At 43.1% G+C, this 18246-nt stretch overlaps 1 protein-coding gene across 5 annotated transcripts in view; it reads right to left on the reverse strand.

The window, feature by feature from the left end:
• Positions 1-18246, reverse strand: part of MYO1D (myosin ID) — a 175249-nt gene that overhangs the window by 130681 nt on the left and 26322 nt on the right. For all 5 annotated transcript variants that reach the window (XM_074562010.1, XM_074562011.1, XM_074562012.1 and 2 more), the window contains exons 2-7: positions 6346-6554; positions 5403-5496; positions 4232-4397; positions 2642-2695; positions 1587-1682; positions 402-518 (exon numbers count right to left, since the gene is read on the reverse strand). In XM_074562010.1, the coding sequence (XP_074418111.1) occupies positions 402-518; positions 1587-1682; positions 2642-2695; positions 4232-4397; positions 5403-5496; positions 6346-6554 (736 nt within the window). The remainder of the gene's footprint in view (positions 1-401; positions 519-1586; positions 1683-2641; positions 2696-4231; positions 4398-5402; positions 5497-6345; positions 6555-18246) is intronic.

Genomic DNA, 18246 nt, shown 5'->3' on the forward strand with positions numbered 1-18246 from the left:
GCCTCCCCCGTGAAGTACCATCCCTCCAGCAAAGTCCCAGTGATGACGGTGAGGGTAAAAGGGGACAGAAGGATAGCGAGGCAAGAGCTCCCTACCCCTCACTGCCAAACCCAAACAATTCCTTCCATTCCTTTTCAGAACATTTAACAGCTCCCAGGACTTCGTGATATGTCTGTCTTGGGATCTGGAACATGCAAGAATACATGTGATCCTCCATCGTTACTGCAGTGTCCTATTTTATCAAGGAATCTCACTCACCACTGGAAGGTGTACACTTTTCCAGCCAAAAGATCTTCCAAGTGCTTCTGCAGCAAGAAAATTAGAGCTGCTGGAAGTACAAATGTATTGTCTGACCCCTTCCTGAAGAAGAGCCTACTCACACCTGCGGGCAGGGAGCTTACCAAGTGAAGAATGGCGGCCACAATTTTGTAGACAGTCTGAATCTCCTCTTGCTTGAAGCCTATCACTTTCATGGCATCAGCTACCGCTTTGAACTCTGCACCATCATTGATGGAACACTGAGGGGAAAGAGATGTTTGGGACACGAGGAGCTTAATGGAAGCCAACTGTGAGAAAGCAAAGATTTTGCAAGCCCATGGGAAATAGAAATGTACTTTGCTATATTTCAGATGCAAGACGCTGTCATGAGATTTCTCAATTTATTCTAACGCCATACCGGCTGCTTGCCCGCTGAACCCACACTGGACACACATGCAATGTGGACACACCAGCACTGAGATACAGAAATCCATCACAGCATCATTAAATAGCTCAGTACCTTCCCAGTGGAATTTATCGTGAAAGAGTAAAGCAGCGCAGTCACAGACCCTCTAAGAAGCTGCACAGCACCAGCAGAACATTTCTGATCACCAGCTTTCTCCAGATGAGCCTCTTGCCCCCTCCCAGTCATCTGGGTTTGTTTTCACTGCAGATTTCTAGAGAAACTGATCAAGGCGTCTGAGAAGGTCAGTGGGGTTTTTTTTGCCAAAGAGCATCTGAAGAAAGCAATTAGGAAATCAGGGAGCCTTTTCTCCGGACCCTGCTTCAGAGGGACGACACTAAGGACCACTCCAGACGTATTTAAAGTGTTCAGGATCTTGTTGTCCTAAAAACTTTAGGGGTTTGTTCCCTTCTTTCCTGCTCAGAGGCCCCCTTGAGTATAAGTCAGACATGAAGAATGAACGCTTCAGCAACTTAAAAGCTCCCACTATAATAATAATAAAAAAAAAAAGAATCCTTACGGCTTTTTGGTACAGAAAGCAGCTTAAGTCACCCATGAAGCAGGAAAGGTCTGTCGCTGGTAATGGGTCAAATATCTATGCTTGCATTTATTAACAAAGGTAATGTCTCTCCTACTACATTTGAGTGGTTTTTATAAGCAGACACAAGTGCAGTACGCACAGGTACACACAGGCTTGTCCTCTAGGGCCAGAAACTCCATTAAAAATAGCTCATTGGTGTCACCTTTCCATAAACATTGTAAATATTGGTCTCAGCTTCTGCTAGCTCAGCAGTACTTGAAGTCTTTCAAGAAGCGTTTACAATTTTAAGACGAGTTACCTCTAGCTCCCTGACAACACCCTCACCTTTATCTGTGCTCCGGGACAGATATAGCTGTACGCAGACGCATCCTTCTGAAGATGTAGAGAACGTAACATCTGGTCAGAACCCCCCTGCAGGAGCTGTACAAAGAGTATTTTAAGAAACAGTGAATGAAAAAAAAAAAAAAAGAAGATAAAATCCTTCCTTTTTCTGTTTCTTATTCATCTGCTCAACAAGAAAAATCGTAAAAACATTAAATCACTGCTACAGAAGAATCAGCTACGGTATCTGGAGTCACAAGCACAACACGTGCCAAACACACGGTCTGCATCGCTGTGGGGCCCTGACCACCAGTGAGAGGTTGCCTCAGTGACTGTCCTCTTGAGTGACACAACTGTTCAGAAAACAAGCCTGAACCTCTTCACGGACCAGACACGTTTACATCGGTGACACGCCACAGATGTGTCTTGGCAAGCGCATTTACCTTCTCTGCCATACGCAGAGACCTTCCAATACGGAAGCGACACATTCACGAGCGAGGTGCTGACATGCCATCACGGAGTGCTGAGTAAGCGGGGGAAAAAAATAACCAAACCTATGTTTCCCTCACTGCAAAACTGAGAATAAAGGTTATACTAATAGGCCGACCGTTTCCCCCAAAGGGCCCACAAGGGAACCACCATACGATATGGAAGACATTAAAAAGAACATCCCCCCCCCCCCCCCCCCAAAAAAAAAAAAAGTCAACTTGGTGTCATAAAATTACTTCCATATGGACTGGAGGCCTCAAGAGAAAACAGAGGGATTAGACTTACTACAAATAAAACAGTGAGTCAAAGTCCAATATTTGTTTAGTTAGCCTCCTTTTAAGTTTACAAATGTGTTAATATGGGACTGGAGGATAGAAAAAAGTAAATCTTCCCATGCTCCTTCCCCAGACCAGGCCTCTTCAAAGAACTGATGAACCTGAGATCACCCAAGATGCAACACCAAGGGAACCCTTTGCAAAACACACGGCAGGGTGAAAGCTTTAAATATTTTGCCTATCGTGCCTGGGAAACTTAAGAAAAGTCATTTGTTTCAGCAAAAGCATACAAACCTGGTAAAAAGAATGAAAGCTTCGTTCTCCCGGCTGTTGCACAATCACACGAGACTGGCGGGGGAAAATACAAAGATAGGTATTTCTGGGTGTGGACAGCCCGATTCCCCCCTCCCCTGAGACACCGATGCATCGGTTCAGCACCGCTAGGACACCTCCAAAGCAATCTTATCTTACAGCAAGTCTGCTAGGAACGTCATTAGCTAGGCACGACCACGGAGTTTGAAGTCTATAATCAAAAAGACCATCTTGTGTAACAGCTGCAATGTCCTACTTCCGCCCAGGAATCCCACGTGGCGACTACAGAATTGCTTTCATGGAAGAGTCCAATAAAACAGCATTTCAGTTTGTTATTTGATCGTCGGCAATGAAAAACAGGACGCTGTGACTACAAAAAAAGGCGCCGTGGGCCATGGTAACCACTTTACAACCCCAGGAGAGGCCGACCACCAGCACCAGCGAGCGCCCCACTCTAGCACAAGGGCATTGTTTTAGGGAGCAAGCGACAGCTCCATCTGCAGAGCACTCCTTCCAAATCAGCGTAAAACAGCACAAAAATAATCAAACGTTAAACGCAGCAGAAATTCAGTCAAGAAGCAACACATCCTTATTTCATGCTACAAGTTTGACCTACGGAGAGTGACAAAGCACGTGCTCCTGCTGCAAAGCAAAGTGAGTGTTTGTTCACTGCTTGTGTTGGGATGGGAACCTCAACTGCTGTCAAACGGAAACAAGTTTAACTCGGTAGAAGCCGAGACTATGAAAGAATCGGTCAGGATTTCAGTCACTGCAGCTGCAGCCCCACCCCTTCTCTGCAGGCAAGTATCACGTGTTAAATGTTTGGGTTTGTTGGTTTGTTTTTTAAAATAAAGTGTTTATTCTGAAAATAGACTTCAGGGAAATCACGGGAAAAGTAAAAAACACAAACAAAAAAGCATGTTAGCAGATGTGGTCAAACATGTAAATTAAAGCCAGGCATATGTCTCACACATAACGAGAACGGTTAATAGATCAAGCCCACTTTCTCTACAGAGTTTTACATATTCCAATGTTTTCAGGCACCACTTAATGACGTGAAAAAAAAAAATAATTATGTTTCAGATCACTTGGAATATATAAAAACAAGCTACTAAAAGATCACACAAGGCTGGGGCATTATTCCAGAAGAACACTTCTCAAGCATACGGGTGCTACTTACAGACCTAGATATCTTCTCCTTTTATTCACCAGTGAGATCTCAATGCGGGAACTTATAAAGAAGGAGTTTTATAGAGTTAAATTAATCTCAGCTTTTATTCTGGATACAAAGTTCATACACCTATACGCTCGCAAGCTTTGGAGAAAACCTCTAGTCCCTTACACAGGGAGCTCTGAAAGCAAAGTCACAGGGCGCTGCCGGGGCTTCAGCAGCAGTTCAGTTACTTACAGTAATTCTTGGAGAAAAATAAAGCCCTAGATTTAAATGAGAGTCTGTGCCCTCGTACGTAACATAATGACACACCACATCTGAACGGAACATCTTCTATTGGCAGCACATATTACAAAAGTAACTACATCAAAGCCTCTAGCTCTGAAGTGAGCGTGGCTTACCTTTTCTAGTAAGTAATTATTGATATGCCCACCTATCGGGTCTCCTTTAAAATCAAAGTTGATATCCATATATTTTCCAAACCTGCTGGAATTGTCATTACGGTTTGTTTTGGCATTGCCAAAGGCCTCTAGCACACAGTTGGATTTCAGCAGTATGTTCTTCACTCTGTAGCACAGAGAAATGGAAAAGAGAACAGGGTAAGCCCAGACTTGTATACTCAAACCATGGAATTTTTTTTTGCGGGCATTTCCAGAGAAGAATTTAGTAACAGCAGAGATGCTCTTGGATGATGTATTTGGCAGATGTGTATGACATTAGCAATCCCGTGGGAAATCAGCTGGGAGCTTCTGGTGACGTTCCTTATTGCCAAGCACATGGGAACCAAAGACCAGATCCCCCCACTGAAAATAGCGTCAAAAGTTCAGTTCCTTACAGATGTAAGTTTTGAAATCGATTCCTTGGACTCTCTTGCAAGTAATTGTCAAAATTTTTGTTGGGGCAGATACTAGGTCTGTTTCAGCAGAAAGTCACATTCTTTGCTCAAAACCTTTTACTCTACGGCTGACAGGCATATTTTGCAATTCAGGAGCACGCAAGCCTGAAAGGTCACGGAATATGCTCCTTGCACTCACCACGCTATTCTAACATACACGTATTTCAGGCAATTTGCCACAAGAAACATGATTTCTAGATACTGTTTTTATTTTGAAAGTTCAAACTTTTCTACGTGACTTAGAAATCGATATCGCAAAATTCTCGGAGTAAACGTAGTATCCGAAGAAGTTACGTAAATGCTGTAAAATCAACATGCAATTAATACAAGAGACCACCTAATAACATGGTTAACAAGGGTTTTAAACTGAAAGAGGGGAGATTTAGATTAGATATTAGGAAGAAATTCTTTGCTGTGAGGGCAGTGAGCCCCTGGCCCAGGTTGCCCAGAGAAGCTGTGGCTGCCCCATCCCTGGAGGGGTTCAAGGCCAGGTTGGACGGGGCTTGGAGCAACCTGGGCTGGTGGGAGGTGTCCCTGCCCAGGGCAGGGGGTGGCCCTGGGCGGGCTTTAAGGTCCCTTCCAGCCCAAACCACTCTGTGAGTCTATGGTGCTACACAGTTCGCAGAGAGAGATCCGTAAACAAAACAATTTCACTTGTTTTTCTGCTAAGCCCTTACCTTTCCACCTCCGCTCTCTGCCCGGGGTTGGTAATGGCTGCTATGTACTGCATAATGTATTTACTGGCCTCAGTCTTCCCAGCCCCACTTTCACCTGAGGGCATAAATACAAAGATGACACAACAGATCAAAAAAAAAAAGCAAAGCAAATCACTGAACAGTAGATCTTATTTCTACCCCGACAGCGTTTGGGTTTTTTTATTATTTTTTTTTTTAAAAGCAATCTTACTGGTGTTTTTGAATATTTTCTAAATATAGCCATAACCCTGCCTGGTTGTTGCTGCTGTGCTGACTTCGGAACAGTTATGATGTAAGATTTCACAGGTCGGTAAAAGGCCTGGCACACAGAGGATCAAAAGGAATATTGTTAGAGGAGAAAGAGTGGCATGCAGAGGCTTGGCTAGCAGCAGTGCCGGGAACTGCAATACAAGAGGCTTCTGTTCCGCGCAGCATCTCGGGTCTCTCGCTTTTCAGAGCTGCTAAAGCACGGGAACATCAAGGAAACGAAGTGCCAGGATCCAGATAGCGACCGTTCATGGTACAAGCACTGCTCCCACTGTTAGAGCCACCACAAGCAATCAGTTCGGCCATCGGAACAGAGAACATCAGTCATCTAAGGGACAAAAATCAGCAGTTCTCCACAGAGAGCCAGGAGCCCTGTTCTCACTGATCTCCATCCAGGCAGGCGGAGCCAGCAGAGGACTCAAGTTCAAGTTATCACCTTGCACACCGATTAAGCTAATGACTGACACCAGCTCTTGAATTAGATAAGAAATAATTGCTAAGGTCTGCACACACAGATTCAAATGCAAATAAGCAGTTTTTAAGATTAATGAAGTTCCCTTTTCTAAAATGCTGTCATTAGCCAAATCATTCTTCTTTCTCTGCCGAGGATTTCAAAAAGATCAAGTGTTCATCATAATGAAAAGCCCTTTCAGCTTACCTGATATTACAATACAGGTGTCTTTTGATCGCCTCTTCATCGCTTTGTAAGCGGCATCAGCGATCGCAAAGAGGTGAGGAGGCCTCTCGTACAGTTCCCTTCCTTTGTACTGCTCAATCATGTCACGCCCGTAGATGTTCAAGTTCTTGTACGGATTCATGGAAACAACCACCTCCCCAATAAACGTATAAATCCGTCCTTTTTCAAACCTACGCAGGATGAAGCAAAAGGGAGGAAGGGAATTAGACAAACACAGAGATTCAGAACATGCCTTCCAAGTAAGCTGCCCGTTTTATCAGGTGAGCTCTTCAATCCATCGTTGTACTGCAACATTATAATAAAACATTGACTACAGCCATTAGCTGACGAGCGTGGCTGGGATGGCACATTACCATATTATGTAGAGACATGATGTTACAAGGACTAAGAACTAAGGCTAGCGTTGAATCTTACCACCGACAAAGGAAATTTCTACTGCTGTTTCACTTAGAGATGCATGACCGATCAGATCACTGAGCTACAAACGCCGACCATATCTCTGAGTACGGCAAAGTTTGCTTTGCCGGTGCAATCAAGCCGGCTTGCTGCACATTCAGGTATTTCTGTTGCCATTAACATGCTACCGGAAATAAATGTTTCTAAGAAATTCTTTAGCAAGGTTTAAGTTACTAACTATAATTTACTGTTTCAACAATTGACAATGAGTTTGTGCTGAGTTCATATAACCTGCTTCATAAAGGGGATTTAAAGGCAAATTCTTTTTTCACATTCTAAGCTCTCCATAGCCCAGCTCAGGCCAGAGAAGCAGAAGTTTTGAAGCCACTCACTTAAGAGGCCTAATCACATTAGCAAGAAAGTAAACAAAGATACAAGCCAAGAAGGAAATTACAGCCTCTCAGCTCCAGCAATTACCTGCCATTCCATCCTTTTCGCTAGAAGGCACTTTGCTATCAGCGCTGCCGCTAAACCACAAGCGAACGCTTTTCAAGAAGGTGTGAAAACAACCCCAGACTACACCTTTCCTAAACCCTACCTGGTCCTTAGCAGTCTTTCTGCAAACCAAACAGAAAACAAAAAAAAAATTAAAAAGAAGCGTTTAGGTTAAAAGATGTTTCCAAAGAAATTCACATTTTATGCAAAGTTATCTAGCAGAAGAGCACAGAAGGAATTTCAGATTAACAGCCGAAGAATTCATACAGCATTTGTTTCTCAGGAGGAGAAAGGACGACAGCAGATTTCGAGATCAACACGCAAACTATGGCATTTCTCCCATTAAATACCTGCCTGCACCCTGTATTTAAACCTTACAACATTAGATGGCACCATAACACCTCTACGGAGTACAGGGGCTGCCCTAAGCCTTCATGGACTCCGGCACAAATTCTAGCATTACTTTATTGAATTTATTACCACCCCCATGTGGTGACAGGCTTGACATTTTCTATTGTTCATTTGAGAATTTTCTGCAGCATCTTGGCAGCGTTCGTTTTTAGCAGGTGTAATAAAACTCAAGAAATACAATCTAGCCACCAGCATTCCACTTTCCAAAAGTGATTTTGCCTCTAATTGCAGCTTCCTCCAGAAACGCTTCACAAAAAAGACACAAGAATTGCAAGACATCTTTTTGTTCCTGCATTCAGTTTGAACTGAAGACAGTCCTGATACGCATTTCCCAAAACATTAGTGAGCTTAAAGTGCAAAGATATTTTATATTTTAGCGATACGTGCTGTTTGAAAGCTACCAAAAACGTTTTAGAAAAGACAAGGCCATTAGAATTAGCAATACCAACCACAGCTCAGTAGCTAACTATTGTAACAAAGATGATGGATAACCCATAGGCAGCAACACTAAGCAACTGGCATGCAAGCCTGCTACGGAATACAGAATCACAGCCTAATTCTTAAAAAACCCCCACTTTATTCACTGGGAAACCAGAAGATGGACTTAAGTACGTAGGAAGCCTCACACATTCAGTCCTTGTCATTTGCCTGCTCTAATTGTAATTCTTTGAAGCACAAAGCAGTCGGGAAGATACCAAACAGGCAGCAGGAGACACTGTGGGTGCAAAGAGATCGGATACCAGGCTGCTCGCCTTCTGCCCTCTCGGGAGCACAGGGGACTCTACATATACATAGGAGAGCTCAAGAAAACCCAAACACACACAGCGCTGTTTCTGTTCAGGAGATCAAATCACACTGGGACATACATATGTAATGGAAACCATTGCAAGGGCATCAAAACCAGCAGAATGCTTCCCATCTTTTTGGAGCGGGGCCACCTGAAAAGGCACGTTGCCCACTGGAGAACATATAGACTCCTCTCCAAAAGTCACGGCATAGCACACAACTGCCACTAATGGCACTATTAATGATACAAATAAACATACAGCAGTTTCTGGAGAAGGTTTTAAGCCCCACCGTACTGCCAGATGCACAGCTGGAGGGTTCATGTCAGCACAGAGAGGTTACAGGGGTTTCTTTTAGCTGCAGAGAAGAAAAAAAAACAAAAGGACATCCCTACTGAAGTGTCGTGCCAAGTCACCATCACAGTACCCAATACTCCGACCTCTTCCTTAAGTAATGAATTATGTAAACTTTCAGTAGCAGAGCCCAGTTTAAGTTTCCTCCCGTGACAGTTCAGTGTCCCCGACTGCCTCGTAAGCAGAACCTACAGATTTGCCCCCGCCGGGAGCCCTCGCCCGGGCCACAGCCCGGCTCTGCACCTCTCACATACAGCAGTTGGACGTCACCCGCTTGCTCCCCCGACAGCTCCGGGCTCGGGCCACAGATCTCCCATTTGGCCTCCAAGTCCAGTCTTAAAAGGTTTTACTAGACCTTGACGAGTTGCGTCTTCAACCTCTGTGGCAAATGGCAGATGGAGACGAGGGAGAAGGATCCATCTCCAGGCATCTCTCAAGCTTGCCTTTAAGGATACAGAGTTTATGAACAACCGACATCCCCGCTTACCTCTCTGTTCATTCTTTTTTTACCTTCTTAGCACCAGAGTTAAAATTCCAGAGCTGTGCTTAGATGTTCCTAAAAGGAGCTGTTGCTCCTCGCCCCTCCGTGCTGATAAAGCCTCTTTTCACCAGGCAGCGCCGCTCCGCGCAGCAGCAGGCCAAGAACAGCAGAGGCTGTTTTCCTCGCTGCGTTGCTTCCCTCTGAGATTCTTGGTTTTCCTTGCCCAAGAAGAGCTCATGAAAACTTAAGAAAACAAGCGAGGACGGCAGTCCGAACTGGGAGGTACAAGGGGCATTAAATCTGCTCTTTTTCTGCAAGGCAAGGTCACAAAACCAGATGATGAAGCTTTGCGGTGCTTTTCGGAAGGGCTCATCAAATCGGGGCACGCACTCCATCAAGGGAAAGCTCAGCAACATAAAGGTCGGCGTAATCATTTCAGTACTGAACGTATAACACAAAAGAAGGGATTTTTGTTATTAAAAGCGATCTACGGCACGCTTGATAAAAGGAGCCCCTGTACTGACTCCCGGGGGTCAACATCCCCACGGTCAAACCTCATATCATGAAAATCACATCATCTTGTGCGGCTGCTTTCAGGAGAAAAGATTTCCCCATAATAATGCTATTTGAATAATTTCTGTACCACTGTCTTCTGAATTTTCCACTTATTACTTTGGCATCTGAATTCTAGCTCAGCAGCCAAAAAGAAAGTCACAGTATTTAAATCCTGGTGTGTTATTTTGATGAAGAACATCAGCTCTTTCATGAGAAGTTTTTATACTGGTTTTTATTACCTTGTTAAAACAGGGATTGATAGCGAGAAAATATAAACCAGAAGGTCACAGAATATAAATCACTTAAAAGGATAGAAATTATTGTCTCAAAAAGATGACTGCCAAAACTTTGTTTTGTAGTTTTTATTTTTAGGGAGTTGAAAATAAAATACATCCTTAAGTCCAGCCATCCTGTGTGCACATCCAGTTGCCATTGCAAAATACACTGCAGAAATCAGAAAACCGAAGCAGAAATCTTCGCCACCAGAGAGCACTCACATTTAGGATTTCTCCCACCTGACAAACACTCCAGTCAAAAATAAAACTGTTCTTACCGAGGAAATGATGCAACTTCAAATGCACTCAGTACAAATAAAGAAAAGAGTTAGTTGGCAAGACTTGGAACCCATACTCCCAAACAACATCTGCAGAACGCAGACCGTTAAACAAAGGCACCCTACCATGCACTCCCCACTCCAAATGCTGCAATTCAGATTAAAAAGGGAATTTCTAATTAATCATTTACACGGTTAACTCCTCTGTACCGAAAGATAAACAGAAACTTGTCAGGATCACAGACAGCAGGCAGCACTCCGCAGGCTTATTGCTATTTCTAGAATTCAGCATACTTTGAGGTAACCTGTGCCAGCTCCCAGGGATGGTTTGCAGCGAGAGCACAGCCTGGGCTTCGCTGGGGTGTGAAACGGCTCCTCAGAAACACATTTTGCCAGTCGTTCCCTCCATCTGTCTGGTCTCTGCAACAGCAACTGCTGGAAAAATCATGTCAAGTCACCAGTCATCTCATTTTCTGCTACTTAAAGAGAGCTGAAGTGTAGCTATTGGTATTATGGATCGTTTTCTCCCGCGAAAAGACTTTCTCTCATCTGGAACTCCTCCTTTCCCACCACTGATCACAGACCGACATCCCATTCTGCTTTACATAGACACAAACACCTTCCCACATTAGCAGGTGCTCAGCGAAGCTCCTTGGTCTCACCCCTCCTGCTCCCTGATGCTACACAGACGCTCCAGGAACAGAACATCTTCACGACAAGAAGTCACAACACGGAGACGGACGTTCAGTTTAACTGTACAGCGGTGGCTTAAAGTAAAGGAAACGTCAACTAAAGCAGCAAATAATTCAGGACAGATACAGGAGTGCTACAGATGCATCAGCCTGTGCTAGAGAGTCACCAGCTAACCTAGTGCCGCTGAAGGTTAAAAGAATAAAAGCTGATGGTTTCAAACTATTATCTATTTCCAACTTACTCATTAACTCCAAAGCACAAATCAAACCGAAATATTTAGTATAAGCATCCTTTTTTTTTTTTTTTTTCTTCCTTCCTCTTTTGTGGATGGGAAGAATGGTCTAGCAGCTGCACACCTCTGGCACGCAGAAAAGAGACAATTCCTTTTCCTGTTGCAAACGCCCCGTGTGATTTGGGTTATTCCCCCAAAGGGGGTCAACAGGTCTTAGCTGTTCCCACCAAATACATACGTTAAAAATCCTTTACTGCAGGCTTTGACACCATTCTCATTGCAAACACACAAGAAAACGTTAATTCAAACTCATGTTCATGAAGGTGCGTACGTGGATAGTCAAGGACGGGCAGGCCTTTAGGATGTTTTCACTCAGGAAGGGAATTTAAGTAGACTTGTGTCAGTGAAATCGTATTTACCTGTTTTTAAATGCAAGAACATATAGCCAGCCGCACTGACACAAAGAACAACTATTCTTCTCATGTTTTGGGAAGTAAGATGACTTTGCTTAAGCACGCTTCACCCTGTGCGTGTCGGACAATTGTGCCTTTCATATGTGACACCAGGTTTCTCCACTGAGTATTCCACACTACTTAAAGACTTTATTTTAGGTAAATCTCGAAATAAACTCAGCTGTCGAGCAGGAAAGGATGACTTTCAAGTCTTTCAGTAAATTGCTCATAAACTGCATTGTAGCGAATCATTCTCATCACAAGAGAACTCAGATAAACAGGATTTGCGTTGGCAGAACTATAGCTAAAATATTCTTGCTGCACTTGGAAAAACAGACCAAAAAACTGTCCAGTCAGTATCACCTCCCTGCGCTGGGAAAACAATCCAAGTCTGTCCCCGTTCTGCGTATGCATGTCTACAGCGTTTTGATCCATCCCGAGAGCCAGAAAAACTGGAATTTGAGTTCATTTAATGTGCAGGTGAATTTTTTTGCTTGCAGTTGTCCTGCATGGGTTCAGTTTTCAGATGTTGCCAGTTTAACAAAATAGGAAATGCCATTCAGCGCGCGTTCTGCACCACTCCTTTCCTGTGCGGAGGGAGCAGAAAGGGCAGGGTGAGGAATATTTCATTCATCTGCAATTTTCACAGTCAGCTTTGGAAATAAGGTTAAAAGAGTCCTTTGTAATGAGGTAATGTTTTTGTTTTTTTTTTTTTCAAAAGAAAATAGTAAACTCTGAGGGACTGGTGCCACATCTTCCTCAAGAAACCAACATTTAAGCAAACTGACTGTAATTTGACAGGACTGATTCAGCTCCAACACAGCTGACCCTTGACTCATCCATGCAGCTTTGCAAACCCACTAGGTAAGGTAGGGGGGAAAGGAAAATGGAAGAAGGATGCTAAACCAGCTCTAATGAACGCTGAATAAAGGCTGAAACTGTGAAACGTAGCTAGCTAGAGCTGGGAATAATTAAAATCCCCCTCCTTAAACATGAAGTTAAAGTACTAACTTTGCACTGAAAAAATGCCAAACCACTAAACATAGGAGTCACTGAACTTTCATTTCTATTTGCGTCAGACAGACCGAGCTGTCTCTCCAGCAGCAGGGAAGCACTGCAGACGCTTTTTACATTTCTAGAAGCCTAGCAGAAGGCGCAAGCAGACTTGGACTAGATAAGGAGACAAAAGGAAGTTCTTTGAAAAGCTTCCAGGGACAACATAACGCTTTGGGGGTTTATTCCAATCCAGACAGGAGAAGGTTGCTACGGAGCACAGGTAGAGGAAAGCAGCTTGCTCCCCATTTCTCTGCCTAGAGCAGTACAACACACTCCCACTTTCCATGTGAAAAGCCTGGCTGGAACACTGTAAAATCCTAATGCAATAATCATATTACTCTGCTTTGAGCAGGAGGTTGCCCTGAATGACCTCCTAGGCTGAATTATCCTTTGATCCTTTATCTAACCAGGAAAGAGTAGAACAGACTTGGGACAGCAACAAGAGATTGCCACCTACCCATAACCTCTAACTTTCTAATCTGTCAAATAAAAGCACATAATCTATAAAAACATAGTATAAAGAAAAAGAAAGAGCAGAAGTCAGGTAGGTTCTTCTATCTGCTCCCAACACACGTGAAGTCAACTGGAGCACGCGTGCAAAAGAGCCGAGAGCTTGGCATGTAAGAAAACTAACTTAAATGTGTAACACTCATAAAACTACTGAGGAAGAGGAAAAGGTGGAAGTAATCACTCTATAAACACATCGGGAGATGAATATCATCTTGCCAGGCAGCCAGAAGAACTAATTAAACAAAAAACTACACAGGCTGATATAAAAGAAAAATGGGAATGGACTTATCCTGGCCACCGCAGGCTTGAACGGGAAAGCTGGCTGCAAGGGATTGGTCCTGGAAGAGCATTTCGATAGAAGCTGTGAGGACCGGTGAGCCCTGCTGGATATTGCTGAACTTACTTTATGGATGTGTTTTAGAAAATTTGTCTTCCTGCACTGACCGGCAACTGACTTCACGATCCATTATGTTCCTTCCACTCCCATGTTACAGCATTCAGGTATTTAAAAATAGGCGTTTTAACCTTCATTCACCACCTCCTCTTTCCAAACCCCATGTCTGTATTAACTATAACCTGCCACACCATGATTATCTCGGCCTTCAATTTTGGGAATTCATCTTTGTTCATCGATTATACACCGCAACCTTCAAATATATCAGTGGACAAAATTGCAGCACAAAAGGTAAAAACCAGACTAATGACCGGTGATTGGACAGATTTGCATCCTGGGGAAGATATTGTCTGATTTCACTGCCCCGGTTCAGCGGTGCAGGAATCCTGCACCGGTAGGTTTGGCTGAATAGTGTCCAGACAAGGACTAGCTTATACTTCTGAGTAACAACCTTTCCAGGAATGCTGAAGGAACTATAAAATCCTGCAACCCATCAGAAAGATCAAGAAACGTGCAGAAAAACAAAAGACCATGACTGATGCCCTGTGACTTCCTCCTGACTTCAGGAAACAAAACCCACTCACGTCGCTGCTGCTGCCCCTGACACAGCAGCATCCTGGTATAAACGAACAGAACCTGAAGCCACATCAGCAACTGTACTGATGATGACGACTTGCAGCCTTATTTTCTAAGCCATCTCTTTCTTGTACTATACCACTGTCCCAATTTTCTGTGCTCACTGCACAATTAACAGAACTTTGTACCAATGTCTAACTACACCTCTATTTATTCCACAAGCCAAGGTATAATCACAGTATTTCACAGGTTTTCTTTGTAGATGCTTGGAGACTCCTTTCGCAGTCAGCTGGCCACGAGATGCTGATGTTCAGATGCTTCATTGTTCTGCTGTAAAGGAATATTCTGCATTTGTTAAGCTCGTGCCCAGTGCTGATCTGTGAATGCTGCTGGAGTCTCCTGAATACTGCATTGTTTTGATACAGGGCTCAAAAAACCCAAGAATCATCTTGCAGTATTAAGATACAGTACGCCATCCGCAAGCACTCCCCAAACGCTTGCTTAGTCCTTTGGTAACGTTAGATCCAAAATAAAAATAGATGCCTTATTTATACTAACACAGGCCATGCAAATCATGCAAAAATGATAATGCAAAATATGCAAATAATGTACAAATATGACTTATGTTTCTGCATAATTAGGGTTTCTTTTAGAGTTGTTACAGCGACCTGCACAATCTCACCTAAACACAACTACTGGGTATGTAGTCCTTAAACAGGACTGTTTGTTTTCTGGCCATGAAACCAGGCAGATTTCTTTAGGCATTTATGCGTTTTACAGCATATTGTGACTTAACACAGCTCTTGTGGTTTTGGCTCACAAGCTGTCCGAGCAGCACATCAGATTACCAACTAAGGGCTTCGGCAGACAAACTGCTGAGTCTCAAAGCAGCAGATTTGACATTCCACCTACAGCTGCCCATCCAGCTCCTCTGCCAAAGATTCCCTTCTGCCACGTCTGCTGAAGGGACAGTGATGGACAGCTGCGAGCTTGAACACCCCACATCCAGATTATCACTGACACCATTCCCTCTGGGACAGATACCAACAACTTCAGCCAGACAACGTGAAGAAAGAGCCATGAGCAACGGAGGAGAAAACTAAGTTTGCAAATCACAAAGCAAATACATTTCAACGTAGTATGTCCATTAACGATTCAGGTTGAAAGAAAGGACTTTTCCTCCTGTTTCCTTGAAAGCATGTCAGGGCAGGAAAAGCTTCCCACTTTTTGGGGATAGACTTGGCTCAGGTTTGTTGTGGGACTTTTTTCCTTGTATTTGCTGTTTTGTACTGGAAAAACTTCATGTTACCTAATGGCAATCTGAACCAGAAGTGCAGTGAAATCCCCTCTTCACCATCTCTCGGTCTCTCCCCTGGTAGCAAGAATGAAGCGGCCGGCACCCTGGAAGACAAACCCTCAAGCCCTACAGACATGAGATTACGTACGCGTATCAGTGCTGAAAAGGCTAGTAAATACACGAGGGTTTTTTTTCCAATAAAAGAGCAATTAATATTACACAGAAAGTTTGGTTTAGAAAGAAAGGGGTTTTTTTACTACAGCCAAGTAAAGCGCTTTCAGTCAAAACCATGAGCGTGACTGACCTGGCAGATTCAGCATCTGGATCTTTTTCCCCTCTGACTGAAAGGACAACCTCAAAAAGGGAAGAGGAGGAGGAATACATGGAACTCTTCCTTGTGGATATGGAAGTGCAGGGTAGGATAGGCAAAGATTAGCAGATGAATTTGCACAACAGTCTTAAGTACTTCACTTTCCATTCTTTGAATAGAAAAACAGCTGAGCAGTAGGAGTACTGTTATTTATGCATTCATCATTCATTGCAAAAGGAGTGAATTTCTAAATGCCAACTGTACTGAGTTGTTAAACAATGAAAATGCAAGGGGAGCATTAGCAATATGGAAAAGGACTTAAATGGTTTGATTATTAAAACAGATTACTTGATTTACATGCTGCTTGTTTTATCTTTTTAAATTATCACCGGAAAGATTGTGTTCATTTACTTCCTTTAGATTTTACATATTTTTTTTCTGCCAAGATAGCTCCAACTTGGAAGCTGAAAGACTATTCAAATAATATTGTGAAAGAACACAAATACCACTCAGAATTAATATGCAGTTAACCTGTAAAAGATCTACAACGCACCTTTCACGAGCCGAGATGACTTTGACCATGCCGTCGCATTTTTAATTCTCAGCCAGTGGAATTCAGAGCCTTGTGAAATTATTTAAATGGGATCTTTTCAGACAACGTATCAGCCCAAGAATTCAGGCAGGCTGCTACGTCTGTAAAGTATTGTTTGTTAGGTAGCGAGTAGTTAGTGACAATCCCCAAAAGTCAGGGCAATGCTACTCTGTTTATCAAAAAGTTAAATAACAAAGTTTTCAGCCACTAATTATTTACTGAAAGCACAACTGTAGCCTAGAGTGGTGGTCAAGCGCATACGCACAGCTTGGGCAGATCTAATTACACTCCAAACCAGCAGCACAGAGTAAAACTGCACCGCTGCTTATTTCCAGGATTATCACATTCATTTTCGACACAGGTAACAAAGCCGTTGGCCTGGTGTAAAGCAGGGCGTCAGATGAAACGGCTTCCGCAGGGCCCTTCCAAACAGCACTGCTCCATGGCTGTGACACACACTGGGCAGCTGAAAGTAACAGCTGAAAGTAACTGTTATTTCCAATAATAGCAGCAAAATTAATTTGACAACCTGGGCTATCAGCCTTATTTAGATTAATCTTTTTTTTTTTTTTAGAAATCAGTTTAATTAACAGTTCAGAGCTATGACACATCCTCCTCCTCTTTTCCTCCTGTGAGCGATCGGCTCCTAAAGCCTTGCAGAACAGACACATACTGCAATGAAACACAAGGAAATACACTTTGCATTGACAAGTCTGGCAGTCACAAACTGTCAACCTTCTTAAAATACACGTAAAATCATCTGTCAGATAGGAAAAATCACATAGAAGAGTATTTGTCTATGTTTTTTAAGTTACGAAGCTTGTATTATCCCTCCCACGTTCATCCCATTATGTCTTCTGCAGCAAGGATATCTCATAAATACTTGTACAGTGGGAATAACATAGATGGTACTAAATTACTAATAATTCAAAACTGAGAAACGTTCACCTGTCAGCTCCCCAACACACTTCGCGATCATCTTCCAGCAGGCAGTAACAAATGAGGGAAATGGAGCCATTGCCAGTTTTCCAAGGACATCAGCAACAGTCACTGCTACATCATTCTGTGTGTACATAAAGGGTACACACCGAGTATAGTATTTTCACGGTCTTTTATATATCTATATTAATAAACTAACCATTAAGGGTCACATTTACACAAGGTTCCTCCTAGCAAATATGGCACGCACTCTTCTGGCCTGTTCTTTTAACTGATTCTGATGAATAAAATGATCATTCACACGATCCAGTAAGAAAACCCATCTATAGCTCTGGGATACAATGAAAGGGTTTGATGGACTTGCAGATAAGGGCAGGGTTCGAGTGTTTCATTCGCAGCACTTTCATGCGGTGCCAATAAAATTAATACAAATCCTGGTTTTGTCAAAAGGAGAGTGGAATGTATTTATGAAATGACTCTTTTCCTCCTAAATATATTCAAGAGAGACTTGCAGGAAAAGAAATAAAGCTTAGTTATTTCCTGTTCGCATCTTTGTCCTTTGAGAAAGAGAACAAAGGAATTTGACACTTCAGATCAGCACTCATTTGAGCACTCGTTCTTTGGCCTTTTAGCTGGAGTACAGACTCACATTAACAGTTAAGGAAATGGTCCTACATGGAGAGAAATCCGAAGCTTTGATAAGTTGCTGCTACGGTGCACAGGTCATTAATGCTGATAAGCCAACGCCAGGAAATAAGGACAGTTATTAACACCGTATCTT

Source organism: Larus michahellis, chromosome 18 (genome assembly GCF_964199755.1).
Source record: "Larus michahellis chromosome 18, bLarMic1.1, whole genome shotgun sequence".
NCBI lineage: Eukaryota > Metazoa > Chordata > Aves > Charadriiformes > Laridae > Larus > Larus michahellis.